The 16,417-nt window shown below is 42.0% G+C and overlaps 2 protein-coding genes across 3 annotated transcripts in view; one reads left to right on the forward strand and one right to left on the reverse strand.

Moving 5' to 3' along the window:
* The window catches only part of LOC143105508 (tripartite motif-containing protein 16-like), a 175,893-nt gene that overhangs the window by 21,165 nt on the left and 138,311 nt on the right, over positions 1-16,417 (reverse strand). The gene's annotated exons all lie outside the window — the stretch shown is intronic.
* The window catches only part of dhx37 (DEAH (Asp-Glu-Ala-His) box polypeptide 37), a 23,952-nt gene continuing 13,083 nt past the window's right edge, over positions 5,549-16,417 (forward strand). The window contains exons 1-16 of one of the 2 annotated variants that reach the window (XM_076269470.1): positions 5,549-5,648; positions 5,883-5,978; positions 6,251-6,420; positions 6,602-6,714; positions 6,941-7,295; positions 10,179-10,327; positions 10,669-10,761; positions 10,850-10,946; positions 12,289-12,402; positions 12,721-12,822; positions 13,065-13,179; positions 13,902-14,000; positions 15,361-15,422; positions 15,586-15,730; positions 15,990-16,066; positions 16,288-16,417. The exon at positions 16,288-16,417 is cut by the window's right edge and continues 103 nt beyond it. In XM_076269470.1, coding sequence (XP_076125585.1) covers positions 5,885-5,978; positions 6,251-6,420; positions 6,602-6,714; positions 6,941-7,295; positions 10,179-10,327; positions 10,669-10,761; positions 10,850-10,946; positions 12,289-12,402; positions 12,721-12,822; positions 13,065-13,179; positions 13,902-14,000; positions 15,361-15,422; positions 15,586-15,730; positions 15,990-16,066; positions 16,288-16,417 — 1,915 coding nt within the window. In that variant the 5' untranslated portion in view covers positions 5,549-5,648; positions 5,883-5,884. The other variant, XM_076269471.1, reaches the window with a different exon arrangement.

The following is a 16,417-nucleotide window of genomic DNA, read 5'->3' on the forward strand; positions in this document are numbered from 1 at the left end:
TACAATGTTTACTGTTTGCCTACAAGAAATATTAGCATACAGAGTGAAAAGCGAACTACAGGAGTTAGCTGGGAGAAAAATAGCTGGGGCTATAAAGAGGTTTGAAAATCATACCGCACTACGAAACGGAGCGACACCTTCAAGTTGGCCTATCCGCTCCAAACAGAGGCACAAAAGTGCAATATTGAAGTGCCGGCTGAGGGCTATGCACAGAGTAGGCTAGCAGGATCCAGTGCGTTCTGGTGTTATTTCTCATATTTGTTTAAGCACCCACCCACAGTCTGACCACACGTTTTCAACCATGACGTACAGTATGCACAACTCCGAGTTGAAAACGAATCAGAATCTCAGGAATAATATGCAGTCAGCTTAAGACGGCTGCAAGCGGCTTCATCAAGTCGAATTCCCCTAATAATACATTTCCCACCTACTGGCGAATCCATAGAACACAATCATCCTATGGTTTGTGTACCCTGGAGCCTCGTTTTGGTTGGCTGCCACCTGAATAAGGCGAATTTAGTCCTAACCCCATCTCTCTAGATGATTTGCAGCACTTAACTTTTGCCAGGAGGTGGCACACTTGGTCAAGTTACTGTCAGAATTGCAGCTGTTCGAAAACACCAAAGAGCATGTATGTACAGGAAACTTTATAGAACACTAGAGACCAAAAACAAACATTAGGTGATCAGACTTCACCACAAACAACAATAAAATGATAATTAACACCAGGGAGAAAGGAGGAGGAGAATGAGAAAAGTTCTGTATCATGGCAAGTTCATTCACTTGGCATGAGATACTGTAAAATACTTTCTGTGAAACATTGTGATGACATCTATCTAACTATCTATAAAGCACAAAATCTCTGTCTGTCTTTGGCACCCTCGCATGGTCAAGCCCCTCTGCTCCAGTAAAGCGTTTATTTTCCTGGACTGATTAAAGCAACACCAAATAACTTTTCCTCTGTTGCACGCACTATTTGTTTATCCAGCCCCGGCTTTGCAAATAACAATGTCCACAGACAAGGTAGAATTTGTTGCATGATTTTATGAAAGTACGATGTATTGCAAATTTGTAGTTTCTCATGTCTCATTCCATCGAACTACAGATCCGCTACCCGATCCGGCAAACTTACATAGTGCGGTTATAGCCGATAGAGGGCCGCGAAGCGAATGCAGAAAGTGCCGTTCACGCTGTTACGAGTTGAATGAACCACTGAAACGATTTTGGAAACATTATTTTAAGGTACAAAAAACTCTTTGGTGTTGCTTTAACAGGCCCCATGGCGTCGTCTGAATGCAACACTGTTTGAGAAGTTAGTTGTGCTTAAAGGCATCAACTGAGGAGACACGACTAGCTAAGGTTACACACACTCCTTTGCTCACACAAGGACAGCACAAGGACTTGAATTCACAAGCTTATATCGGAACACTTGAGTTTGCTATTTTCCTTTCTTTTTTCTGTTTTACAGTTTTTTTCTAGACTTTAAATTTGTCTATGTTCTCTGACCTGTGAAATATTTCAGTGCTATGGTAACTTGACAAGATACCTCAAACAAGGACATTTCCAATTTTTCACATTTTAAATAAGAAATAATTGATAATGTCATAATAATTGGCTTCTAATTGGATTGGATGGTATTAATGTGACAACCTGATTTTTTATTTTACTTTTTTTTTGTATTTACATTGATAGAGGTTGTGCACACACCAGTTTAAGGTGTACAAAAAACTGTGATGAAACTCACCATAAGTGTGGTAGTGATGGTGTTAAATAACTTAAAAGGTTAAAATGCAGTTTACATTTCTAAATAAGTCATCCATTTGGATTGTTTGTCTTTGAGTTATTGTCACTGATTCATAGTGGGCAATCTATTACCAACTGGCTGGAAAGTGCAACAGTTGTGGAGTCAGCAGCACAAAATACTAAAAGCCATGCCGAGTATCCTGTTCGCTCTTAAACTTTCCATCACATTTCTGCCTAGCCACTTCATAAATGTGTTAGAATTAGTTCTGTACTTTACATTTCGAGCAATCATAGCCTACGTTCAATGTTGCAATATTATCAGAAGACCCTATGTGCATTTTGCTTTTGAGCAGAATCTTACAAGAACATTTAAAAAATGAATCGAAAGACACAGTGATGATGAGATTTTGCACTCAGCTGTAGCCTAGGCCTGCTGTAGGAGTCTTATTGCTGAGTGTGTTGTAACACGCTCTGGAAATTCACAATTTCGTCGCCTTTAAAAAAAAAAAAAAACATAGTCCAGTCCATACAACTTCATTTCAATTTCGATAGAAATACTGGACTATGTTTTTTTTTTTTTTAAACGGCGACGAAATTGTGAATTTCCAGAGCGTGTTACAACACACCCAGCAATAAGACTCCTACAGCAAAGATGGCAACATTTCCGAAAAGGTACTGGCTTGATGAAATTCATTCTGGACTCTCTATTCGACCACATAAAGACCTCGGGATACTTCGGTTTGGCTTTAGGGACACTCTACTCACTACCACGTAAGTGTTATGTTGTTTGGAACTGTAGAAGAGGTATAAAAATAGCGTTTTGTAGCGGCGAAATTGAAATGCCCTGCTCACTTCCAGGCTACGAGTTGTGTGACTGAAAACGGTACAATCGAACTTTCTCAAAACACATCCGAATGACATGATTTTGATGTCAACTCAACGTATGTACCCCCAATCATCCGTAAATCGATCTAAAGTGCATTTTACTCCGGATAATTACTTTAAACGCTGTGTGCTAGTCTATTAAACACTATAGGCTATGACCGCTATGTTCTTGCACTATTTCCCCCCATGATCATATTGTTTCAGTTATCCAAAAGGCTCGAAGGATGCCCTGTCAGTGCTCATGGCCCCCCCACCCGTTGCTCTCTGGCGCCGACCCTGGCAGAGGTTTATATTGGGATGTCTAACATGAGGGGTCAGCATATCTAATCTGTTGACTGATTATGGAAGGATCATTGCTTTCAGATGTTTTTCCAAGTAGCTATGTACAAGTGAAGGGATAGACGAAAAAGGCTTAGAAAGAAGTATTTTGAAGTAGTTTGAAAATAAAAAAATACAGTATTTTATTTTGATACATTTTTTAGCTGCTATATTTTGTAGCTTATTTTGATACATTTTTAAAAGGATATTCCACCATTTGGGGAATTACACTCATTTTCCACCTCCCCTTGAGTTAAACACTTGATTTTTACCTTTATCCAGTTCATCCAGCGTAATAATCAAGGAACACCATGGGCACAGCAGCATAATAATATCATGCAGCACCTGAAAATAGTCCCTGTAGGCTAACTTCCAGCAACAAGGTTGAGCTGCAGCAGACGAATCGGTTAGTGACTGGATTATTATGCCTGAATGAGAGTATAGTTCCATATCAAATCAGCCTAGAAAATCGCTACATTTGATTTTCCGTTGGTCTTATTACACTTTCTAACTTGAGAGGAGACAAGGGGAGGTGGAAAATGAGTGTAGGGTAGACTGAGTACAGTTGAGACACTTTTTACCCACACAAAATCAAACAAAAAATAGATAGCCTACTGTAAAGAAGTGATTTTCCACATGCCATTTCCTTAGCTTGTACACTAAAATATTATCAATCAATAATACCCATAAGTAGTTTATATTTTCCACAATTAGCTCATAAACATACGGTGCATTTTTGTCTTGACTGTGTCTCAACTGTACCCAGAGGACAGTTGAGACACCTGGTCAGGGATGGATTACTGAACTGGCCTACCGGGCTCAGGCCCAGGGGCCCAAGGGGTCAGGGGGCCCTGAAGCCCAAGCCTTTGCATGGAATCATTGCCTCAATATCAACAAATCAGGATGTAGGCTATGAATCTGATTGAATTTAGTATTGGCCATCCCCAAAATGCACTAGAATACAGGAAATCACATCAAACAAATTAAACATTTTCTGGGGGAGGACCCCCAAACCCCCCCTCCCACATATACGACAATAAGTGGGGGGCCCTTAATACATCTGGGCCCAGGGGCCCAAAAGTTCATAATCCGCCCATGCACCTGGTAGCCTACAGTTGAGACACCCATTTTTAATGATGTATAGTTAACTAACCGGAAAGTTGAATAAATAAATAAAAACATAGCAATTGCAAAGTGTTTGTAGTTCAAATTCATTAATTTAATTTAAATTAGCGTTGGTTAAAAGGAATACATCATGAACAAAATGTGACATAGGAACAGATATGGCGAACAGTAGCCTGCAAATGGAATGTTCAAGTAATAACACAATCCAATGTGTGTCTCAACTGTCCCCCGCTGACCACCTCACACATTTCTCTAGATTTTGCAACGACCTTAAATGACACAATTCCATAAAATATGCCAGTTTTTAGGACACAGAATAATGTTTGTATAATGATACCAGTTACGTTTAAAAGTAACATAACTGTAATGAGCTATTCATTGTTGAAGGTGCATGGTGAAGTGAAATTCTTTTGGAAAACAAACATTTGCCGATATCCTTGGATGGGAGATACTTGTCTCATTCAAAATTTCCATGATCAAAGAGGGCACTAATACGCATGTGCATAGCAAAAATCAAAACTTGGGCTTGCTGTGCAAGCAAGATATTTAAGGTGTCTCAACACATGTCTCAACTGTACTCAGTCTACCCATTCCCCAAATGGTGGAATATCCCTTTAACATTCCAATGATAATAGCAAGGTTGGATATAAACTGTCATATTAATGAAATGCTTGTTTTCTTTCTTTTAAAGGAACCATATGTAAGATTGTGGCCAAAACTGGTACTGCAATCACTTTCAAATTACTATAGAGCGGTGTATCCCCTCCCCCTCCCCCCTGACTCGAGGTTGCCAACCCGGATACCAAAACACTACTGACTTTGTGATTAGTAGATAGGTAGAGGGTGGCGCATCAGGCCAAAACACAACATGACATGACAAAACACAACATCAACATCAGTTGAGGGCTGCAACTTCACTTTTTAAATGGCAATATCCTGGCCGGACTACTGTTGTCAGTGATATAAGTATTTGAAATGAACATGATTTCTTAATGTCTAGTAACATATCAGGGCCATTTTATGATTAATTGAATTACATTTCTTACATATGGTTCCTTTAATGAGATAGTGCCTAATTTGCATATTTTATTTTATGCATATTTTATTTTATTTTTAAGACAAAGTGTAATACAAAAAGTATTTATCTTAACATGAAGATTCAACTGGTAGAAATGTATGAGGATATCTATAAAGGGAAAAAAACTCCCATTCACCTGTAGTGTGATAATAGTGTCACCTGTGGTCATTTTCAGGACTTTCGTCCCGGGTAGAGATTTTGGCACAAATCCCACGTTGTTCAATGGGGTCATATTAGTCTAACAGTTGAGATATTCTCCGCTAAATGAAGTGCATAAATCTTACCCAGGACCTGTACTAATACTCTTGTAATGTACTCTTAAGACGTTTCTACTTGTCTGGCGCTAGGAACCATTCCTCACGCGGAAGTGCGTTGTCGGAGGAAAACAGGGGCCGGACTCAGTTCACACGTGAGAGTTTTTTGGAAAACAGACGGTGCCTGTGTCGCAAATGATATTAGGATAATCGTTGTGTCCTTTCAACGTAACGATTGCCATTAAGTAAGGTTAAAGTTGTCCATTCGCGGTATGCTGTTGTGTAGTTTACCAATGGGTGCTAACTCACTAAGGCTAAGCCTACATGTCGATAAGTTTCAAACGACTGGACTCTGTATAGACTCATCAATGCCTATTAGTTAAATTAAAGTGACTTAAAAACTTTTGCGATACAGCACCTAAATGTTACACCAAGGACTGACCTGCAACTATCTTATTTATTTTCTTTCTGATGCTTAGAGATGGGCAGACTGAGAAAAAAACACAACTGGAAGGGACGACAACAGCCAGAACCTCGAGAGGATAAAAAGAGTGATGTCGTGGTGGAAATCAGTGGTAGGAAAAGTGAATTTATTCGCAAATATTAGATAGGCTATACCATTGGTGCTGTGTATGTATTCAAGAAGCCTACTGCAACATTTGAGGTTTTGGGGAAAACTTGCGCAGGAGAGCAGTCCATGAGTTTGTCTCTGTTTGTTAATTGTATCTGGTTGGGGATACTTTATTTCAGATATGTGCTGTTCAGTGAAGGCGAAATATTTTATTGATTTTTAACGATTTGTGGCAATTCAGAGTGAGACCTCATGCTATTTTTGGTATTCCCTCAGATGATACTCCTTTGAAGGGAGTAGACAAAAGTAATGCCCTTGTGCTCCCCGCTGCCAAAGCCAAGAAGACCAAAGGACCAGAGAACCCACTAGCCAAGAAACGGCCCCTCACCAAGAAACAGAGGAAGAACCTTGAAAAGGTTCTGGAACTCAAAGAGAAAAAAGCACATGTAAGAATGTTCTGTCAGTTCTGTTTGCATGATAATCAAACTGGTTTTCTCTAAAACAACAGCTTCCTGGAAATGTGTCTCGGCCATTCTCTGTGTATACGTTAACCTCAAGACTGTGTTTCACCCTGTTATCTATTGTCCCTGCCCCCCCCACCCTCTTTTCATGTCTTTTAATTTTTAGCGGGCAGACATATTGACAAAGCTAGCGGAGGTGCAGCTACCAGAGTCTGAATTGAAGCTGCTCTATACTACATCAAAACTGGGCACAGGAGACAAACTCTATCAGGCCAAAGAGTGAGATGTGCATTATTGTTTATTTAAAACCGATTTTGTGCAAAATGTTGCTCACGCAATGTTTAATATGAACAATGTATAGCACATTTAGGTATTTTGCAAACCATTATAGTCTGTCTTGGAATATTTTATAGCATGTATTCACACATGTTTGCACACATGCTCTGTGTGTTTGTGTTTGTCTGTGTACTCATTTGCTTATGTGTGTGTGTGTGTGGTTGAGCAGCTCCACTGATGGGACTGTCTCAAGCTCCGGACCTCCACGCATTAGCAGCCTGAGTGGGGCAAACTGTAGGAGGAAGAGGAGACATGAGGATGTTGAAGATGAAGAACAGAAGGTGAAAGAAGAGTCAGAGTCCTCCTCGGAGGATGAATCAGATGGAGAGGAGGCCGTGGAGGAAGCGGTGAAAGAGAGGGACGAACAGGACCAAGCGATGGAGGTGAAGATAGAAGAACAAAAGGCAGACGAGAAGAAAGAGGAGGAAAAAAAAGAAATAAAAAGAGAAGCTGCCCCCTCCTGTAGTAAAGAGCCATGCCAACCAGCTGTGTTCATCCCTGTGGACAGACTTCCAGAGATCCAGGTGTGTGTGTGTGTGTGTGTCCCTGTGTGTCAGTCTTGCGTGGGTTTGGTCACAAGTGGCCCGAGCTCGCCCGATGTTTTAATCAACCAACAAAATGTGTGCTTTTGGTTATAGCCAAATTTTATTTGGAGAGTGACAGGGGCAAGGGAAAACTCTTTTATTTGTAGTGGTCTTACACTATGTAACATTCTTGTTATTTAGTTTGAAAGTTTGATGGAGGGTCTCTTTCATGGGGGATAAGGGGTTAATCTGTGACAGCATCTCAGTATTTAATTGTTTGCCATCACTGAGCATAATACTAAGTTATTTCCACTATTTTCATGCTTTATCATCACTAAATTCTCCCTGATTTACATTCCAGACTTCTGGAAACAATGTCCAAAATGGTGCATTATGAAGAATAAAATTCATATTATGGAGCTTCATAGTCAAAAATGTTATTTCATTAAAAGAAAGAACAAATATGTATCTTTATCTGGTATAAATCCCATTAGGATCATCAAGTGCCCACATGGTCATTTGAGGGTCCAAATATGGGGTTCCAATAAAGTCACCCCCATAAAACCCCCATCAGTGGTACCATAACCCTCAAATTAATTTTGGCAAGAGCAAAGTTCCCAAATATAACAAATAATCCTGTTTAGAATAAATATGATCATTAATTGTGGTGCTACGGCCACCCAAAAAGTGAAAAATCACACATGCTGTCAACATTTTTTAGGACTTTGGTGACCCACCTCTCCTCCAAACAGTAAGGAATGTTGATTCTGCCTCCAGAATTGTGTAGTACAGGCTACAATGACCTACCACACCAGTTCCCAGCCCTCTACCACTATTAGAACAGACATTATGGGCTTCCAAAAATGGCAAAGGATGAAATGTGAAATTCCAATGTGTCAATTAGGGCCGTGGCACCCGAATTTCAAATGGACGCCACGGGCAAACCGTTTAAGATATTGACCTGAAACTTCAGATTCCTCAGTTTGGTAACATAAGGCATATTTTCACCGCTTTTCAGCAAAATCTGAGAGGTGTCATGTACATGAGTGGCTGAGTTGACGTGGAATGACCCAGCTAGGCATGCAGGACATAATGTTTGCGCAGGAAAAAGATTGAGAATAAGAGCGCAAGCACACACGCAACCAGCTAAGGATTAGCTAAACACTAAGACAAGACTTCAAGGCCATAGACATACATTTTTCTTTCTAAAACAGAAATGGTGGAGGCAGCAAGGTAGGCAAGAGAGATACATTGCTGGTCAAAACTGGTTTATAATGCTAAATGAATCAGAAAGCTTTACTGAAGCACATACACTTTTTAAAGTCACAGTCACAACGAACTAAGGTTACTTTTATGCATGTGCGAACCTATATGGCCTATACATACCGGTAGATATGGTTGTGTAGTCTGTGTAGCATAACATTTATTCTTGCAGGCGCCTGCTCATGGCTGTAGGCTAAACGTTTAATATGGGCAGGTGGCAAAGTATCAGCATTATTTTACTGAGCGACTTGTCATTAGGTCTTGTGCCTAGTCTAAAAAAGCTGTTCCAGGTCAGTATATAAACCTATCTATTGCTTGCTTGAGGTCTGTGAATTGCCCCTACTTGGTTTGGCTGGGAGGGCTTAGTCTACCAGTGCCGCGTTTGTGACGAGTTACTGTATGTTGGTCGTGCCTGTTTTGTGGCTGTCATACTTTTAAATTGCTTCGCAAAATGTACATAGAACATAGGCCTAACTTGCACTACTGTCATCTTCTTTAAGAAACTTTCCAAATATTTCCCATATATCGCTCTTCCTGGATGGGTGTCTTTATTATTTTAACTTCTCGTGTCTTCAGCTTCTTTACCATCTCCATCTCTACCGTCTCCACCTATGTGGCAAGTATGCTTCAACCAATAATATCTTTGAAAAACAATTATGAGTTAAATATTGATGCTAGCCTTCTTGTGATACTTCAAGTATTTTTGTAAAAATATATATTTAATTAATTTTAACTCACCCGCCCACAAATTACCCGAATATCATACAAATATTTTTTTATGACTCATAACCGCGGATGACCGCGGGCGACCGCTCAATTTCGGGCGGACCGCACAACACTGCTGTGTGTGTTTCCCTGCCTGCCAGTGTGGGGTAATATGACTGGACGTGTAGCACGTTTCCATGTTAATTCAGTCTTTCTCACACATTGACTTGTGACACACCGCCACAAATTCAACCTTGACCGCCACAAAGATATTTTTTGCCTGTCCTATTTAAATTCAGTGAAGACCTGTTAATTGTGTATCCTCGCGTCGCTATGCACATCTCTAACTAACCGTTCTCCCTTTCTCTCTCTCTCTCGGACCTACCCCTCCTCTGCGTGCTCACCAGTTAAAATGTCGTGCAGGAATATTTTTTTTTTTACAGTCTATGGATTGAAGACGGCAGGCTAAAACGCTATCAAATCCGATTAGCATCATGACCAAACTGCTCAAATCTTTTCAAAACTGTTGCATTCAAGTAAACACTGTCAATTGTGGCCAGACTATTCAGTTAAATTATTTGCATTGCTGAAGGTAACGGTATAGGATAAAGATAATGTTATAGCTGGAAACGGGTATGTTAAGGCCCCTGCACATACCCACAGTCATGAGTGCGCCAGTGTGGTGCACTCCGTTTTCAGCATTCAATTACATTAGATTCCAATACAACCCTGCACTCCACCGCCATTGTGTAGATTTTAATTCAGTTGGATATTTGTCAGTGTTGCTCAATGAAGTCCATTGTTTATCAAATATTTGTCCGTTGAAAATTTCAGTGCTTGCGTGCGTACTCATGTATATGCGGTTCATTGTGTATGTGTCTGTGTTTATGGGAATGGCTATTTGTGTGGTCGTAGGCTGCTCGTCTGAAGCTGCCGGTGCTGGCTGAGGAACAGGTGATAATGGAGGCTGTGAGGGAGAATCCTTGTGTGGTCCTGTGTGGAGAGACCGGCAGCGGCAAAACCACACAGGTCCCACAGTTTCTCTATGAAGCCGGCTATGCCAGGTACACACACACACACACACACACACACAAACTCAGGTCCCACAGTCCCTTTATGAAGGGCTATGCCTATGACAAACGTGTGGACTGGGAGATTTAGGAATGTGATTACATTATTTTTTAGCAGGTTTTGAACAACCTTATACTGTACATGACAGTCCCGTCCCTTTAGTGCTAACATCACATCACACATAGAGGGCAGCATTCTCCTGTGCTCCGCCATTGAATGTGTCAGTCTAATCCTGTCCTCTTTCCTCATCACTCTCACTCTCTCTCTCTTTCACTCGCACAATCACTAACACACACAAACACATATACACTCTTACACTCACTCACTCTCACAGTGGCAGTGGGATCATTGGAGTGACTGAGCCCAGGAGAGTGGCAGCGGTCAGCATGTCCCATCGGGTTGCCAAGGAAATGAACGTGTCGACAGGGTACGACCCCATCGCAGCCCACTATCAATAGCATCCGCAGTGAGACACCACAATATTGTAACGTGTGTACGTGTGTGTCTGTCAACAGGGTGGTGTCCTACCAGATCAGGTATGAGGGGAATGTGACCAAGGACACAAAGATCAAATTCATGACCGACGGAGTTCTGCTGAAAGAAGTACAAAAGGTAAAAACTCAGACACGCATGTGTGTTCACCCAAACACACCTATGTTGAGAGGGAAACACGCAGTCTAAAGAAACACACTGCTGATTTTACAGTTTGTTTTCTTAAGCCACACAGGTTCATGTACGGGTTTAAGCAAAGTGACACATTGCAATGTTGTGCTCGGCCATACCACAACACAGTCCATAGCAAATGAGCAGAAAACCAATTTCTTATAGTTTTTAATGTCACGCAGACATGTATAAAGTACTAGAGACCCATACTTGAGTAAAAGTACAAGTGCTCTATCAAAAAAATTACTTGAATAGAAGTTGAAGTGTTCTTTAAGCACCACACTTAAGTGGAAGTACTAAAGTATGAAATATGTAAGTATTGCAAGTAGTTTATTTTAAAATGTACTACTCAAGTACTGAAAGTAAAAGTACAAGTATTGTGTAATGTAGTTATTAAAGAAAACAGTAAAATGTTTGAATATCATGTTGTTTATATTATTTCAAATGTTTAGCCTAAAGGACACTCACAATTCCTTTGGCTGTGGGCTAGCAGCAGTACAAAGACAGAAATGTACAAAAGCAACTTAAAACACTGAGCTTAACTCTTTGCAAACAAAAGTGTGTCTGTAAACTGTCTTCTAAATAAACTTTCAGCACACATACAATGTTGCCAATGCCTCGTTTTAAATGATAAGAACCTAATTACTCTGTCAACAAAGTGTGGAGCTCTTGTTAGCCTTCTAGATGGGTTAAAAGAAGCAATTTATGTGCAGTGAAACCGATGCCCGGTTTGCTATACACCATTCAGCGTGACGCAGCCTTTATGATAGCCTGCTAGTTAACGTTAAGTGAACACAACATGTCATGAACCACGGGTAGCTAGTTAGCTAGCGCTTACTGATAACTCAAGCTGGTGTGCCATTGGTATCTTACTTATGTTTCTTCATATTCGACGGTACATTTTTGAAGGCCATTATTTTACAATCTTTCGGGAGGCAGATTAAGCACTTAATTCTATATGAATTGTCTTTCACTCCGGCAAATGAAAACAGCTTCATCAAACCTGGTGACAGAGCCTGGTATCTACCGCTCTGGCAGTGATAATGTGGGTTTGGAATGATTTGTAACATTTTTATAATTGTAACGTGTAACGATGCAGCACATAAAAAATGTATCGGAGTAAAAGTATTAAACTCATCGAAAATATGTACTGAAGTAAAAGTGGAAGTAGGAGAAAAAAGAATACTCCAGTAGAGTACAGATAGTCTACAGCCTTTTAGTACTTAACTACAGTAGTGAAGTAGTTATTATACATCTCTGTAAAGACATAATGGGTTTTTGTCTTGTTCAGGACTTCCTGCTGCAGAAGTACAGTGTGGTCATCATAGATGAAGCCCACGAGCGGAGTGTTTACACAGACATCCTCATCGGACTCCTGTCCCGCATCGTACCGCTGCGCAACAAGGTAACACACACACACATACACACAGACACACAGTCACACTGATACAGAAATGGTGTGTATAGTATCCCATACACACACACACACACACACACACACACACACACACACACACACACACACACATATTCTCATAGTACTATAGTCTGTGGTCACATGTAGCAGCATTCACAGAACAAATTCACATACCGTACCATGGTTACATGTATGCAGAAAGAAAGATAAGCAATGTTTTTATATGCGTTCTTACAGACTTCCATACCCATCCAAAAGTTGCCATTCCATTTAATGTGTGAGTGTGTGTCTGTGTGTGTGTTACAGAAAGGTCTTCCCATGAAGCTGGTGATCATGTCAGCTACTCTGCGTGTGGAGGACTTCACTCAGAACCAGAAACTCTTCTCTACCCCTCCACCTGTTATCAAGGTCTTATCTCTCTCTCTCTTGCTCTCTCTATTTTCCTCTCACTCACACTTACTCTCTCTCTCTCACACACACACACCCACACACACAGACTCACACATTCACTTACATATCCCTCCTCCTGTCTTTTTGTACCCTTTTTAGTGTTGCCACCTGTGTTTCTTGTAAGTGGTGATTATATAACTGAGGCAGTGTGTGTGTGTGTGTGTGTTTGTGCATATGTGTGTGCGTTTGTGTGTGTGTAGGTGGAGGCCCGTCAGTTCCCTGTCACGGTGCACTTTAACAAGAGGACTCCCATGGAGGACTACACTGGAGAGGCCTTCCGCAAGACGTGCAAGATCCACCGCATGCTCCCGCCAGGTGACACACATACGCACACTCGCTCACACATTAACCCTAATGCATTTGTGCAAACACACACTCACACACCCCCCCCCCCCAAACCACACGTATAAACACCAAGTTTCACACTGACTTTAAGTGCTGACACTCCAGCATTTAAAGATTTTTTTTTTCCCTCACTCTCTTCACGGTACTCAAGTATAATCACACACAATGGATTACATGCTCAGCTCTTGCACATCAGAACATGCTCATCGCAATGTACACATGGTTCACATGTATTTGCATGTAGCCACTCTCTTGGAGATTCATTTGGAATGAACACACACACACACACACACACACACACACACACACACACACACACACACACACACACACACACACACAGACACAGACACAGACACACACACAGACACACACCCACACTAAATGCCATGCATTCCCCACTGCGGGCAGAGTGCAGGTGGAGTTGGCGTGTAGTTGCAGACAGAGGTTGATTGACAGCTATCTGCTCGAGGCTGGGCCCTGGGCTCTTGGCTCTGAGAGGCAGGTGCCAAGAAGCAGCCGGCTCGTGTGTGTGTGTGTGTGTGTGTGTGTGTGTGTGTGTGTGTGTGTGTGTGTGTGTGTGTGTGTGTGCGCGCGCGTGGGGGTGGGGGGTGTCTGTTAAACCCCTTAGGAATCTAGGTGTATGTATGTGTTACATTTTGTGTGTGTGTGTGTGTGTGTGTGTGTTTCAGGTGGGATTCTTATGTTTCTTACTGGTCAGGCAGAAGTGCACTCTGTGTGCAGACGGCTGAGGAAAGCCTTTCCTTACAGACCCAAGAGGGACCAACAAGGTGATCTCACACTCTCACTCTCACATACACACACACACACACACACACACACACACACACACACACACACACACACATACTCTCTCCCTCTAAAGCAGTGTTTCTCAAACTTTTTTTCTGGGGACCCACTTTTTAAAAATGACAGACTATCGCGACCCAACTCGTGACTGTGGTAGTTAACAAACTAGATCAGTGGTTCTCAAACTTTTTCTTTTGATCAAGGGGGCATTCTCAAGCCCCACCTGTCCCTCATCGCTCTAAGAAAGTGGTACTGTAGGTCAAGCTTAAAATTGTCAAATTTCTAAATATATCCTCTTCAACAGAGTTAAAATCAGCTGGTGCTGCAGATATAATAATAAATAAATACATAACACACATATTTCTGTTTTCCAGCAACATATTAGGAAGCATAGGCCATTTTACAGCATTGTACAATATATTCAATGAAATGCCAACATGCTGCATTAAATGGATCCATAATCCAGTCATACTGAGCACTGCTGGTTGGGAAATATTTTTGAAATAAACTTTGCAGGGATGTGATGTAGGCCTACTGTTCAATACATGGGATCACATAAGTGCCTCCCAATCAGACGTTTCAGCGATTTCGCTCAGAAATCTCAAAGGCATATTACTGTCGCGATCGAGGCGCCTGTCCCATACTCAAGTTTTTTTGGTGAATGCAGTAATCTTATTTGCTAGGTGAGGTAGGTGCTTGTCTTTGCCTTGTAACTGGACATTTAACTCAAATGTATCGCTAAGATATATCAAATATAGGCCAGCTTCGTCAAGAAATGTTCATTAGTGAACGTGCTTGCAGATTCAAACATGCGCTCTTCCTCCAAGAAGAGGCGAATCGGAGTTCAAACACGCGCGACAGCACTTCACCTCGGGAAAGCCACCTTGCCTCGCTGTGAAACAGCACAGCCTTTTGGTCAGCTACCATCTCTTCGCAAAGTGCGGAGAATAGACGCGCTTTTAAGGGCCGGGTTAAGGGCTCTCACAACAACGTTTAAAATCTCATGTAGGTCGGGACTAACTAAGCTGCCTTGACACGAGCGCTTCCCTGTAAATAACACAGTGCGTCCATTGTGAATCGGGTGCTACCTGGGCCCAGGCTACAGATAAAAATAAATAAATAAAAAAACTCCTGTTTTTCACGTCAGTTCGCGCCCCACCTGGCATGTCTCCACAACCCAGTAGTGGGTCGCGACCCACAGTTTGAGAAACGCTGCTCTAAAGCATATTACCCTCTAGTCTCTATAAAGACAGGCACCATCATTGTATTCACCTTAACAGTATCACATGTGTATCAACTGTGTGTGTGTGTGTCTGTCTGTCTCTGTTTGTCTGAGAGCAGAGGGAGAAGAGGACCTGGCCGCAGAGCTGAAAAAGTCTAAGAAGAAACAGAAGAAGACAGTGGTGAGGGTCCATGCAGACACCAGATCAGAAAAACACAAACGAGTCTGTTTTCTCTGTTTCTCTGCTGATCTAGCATAGACATGTAAAAGGCCTTTTCTCTTACCCTCTCTCTCCCCTCCCGTCCTACTCCACCTCTCTCCCTTATTCCCCCCCCCCCCATCAGTCGCTCCCGAGGATAGACCTGGATAACTACTCGGCGTTGCCAGTGGATGAGGGAGATGAGGATCGGCAGGCCGGCATCGACGAGGAGGATGATGATGATGACGAAGGCTCTGATCTGGACCTGGGAGATCATCCAGAGGATGGTGGTGAGACTTATTGCTCTCACTCACTCACTCACTCACTTTCTCACTCACACAAATATTTATTGATTGTGTCTTAATGGCTGTGCTATGAAGTATGATGTGTTTGTTTTGTGTGCTAGACGCGTGTGCGTGTGGTGGACAGGCCTCTGAGAGTAGTTTTGCATTTTATGAAGTCTGTGTGTGTGTGTGTGTGTGTGTGTGTGTGTGTGTGTGTGTGTGTGTGTTGCCTGTTGCGTTTCGCGTTGCGTTTCTGTTAATCCAGAGGAGAAGGCTGATCCATCCATCCCCCTGTATGTGCTCCCTCTCTATTCACTCCTGGCCCCTGAACAGCAAGCTAAGGTAAGTGTGTGTGTGTGTGAGGGGTTGTATATCACTTTTTTACCTTTCACTTGTGTATATTGTGTGTATGCCTTCTATGCAGGGATTTGCAGAAATTATGCATGCCCATGGTTATGTTTGTTATACCTTACATTTGTGTGAGTGTACCGAATGCCTAACTGCTGTGTGTGTGTGTGTGTGTGTGTGTGTGTGTGTGTGTGTGTGTGTGCATTTGCATGCAGGTGTTCCGTCCTCCCCCTGCGGGCACGAGGCTGTGTGTGGTGGCCACTAACGTGGCGGAGACGTCGGTGACCATCCCTGGGGTGCGTTACGTGGTGGACTGTGGTCGGGTCAAGCAGCGCTTCTATGATC

The sequence above is a fragment of the Alosa pseudoharengus genome, unplaced genomic scaffold (assembly GCF_046254945.1).
Source record: "Alosa pseudoharengus isolate Yale_2024_CS ecotype anadromous, Long Island Sound unplaced genomic scaffold, YU_APseudo_1.1 YU_APseudo_1.1_scf_6, whole genome shotgun sequence".
Taxonomy (NCBI): Eukaryota; Metazoa; Chordata; class Actinopteri; order Clupeiformes; family Clupeidae; genus Alosa; species Alosa pseudoharengus.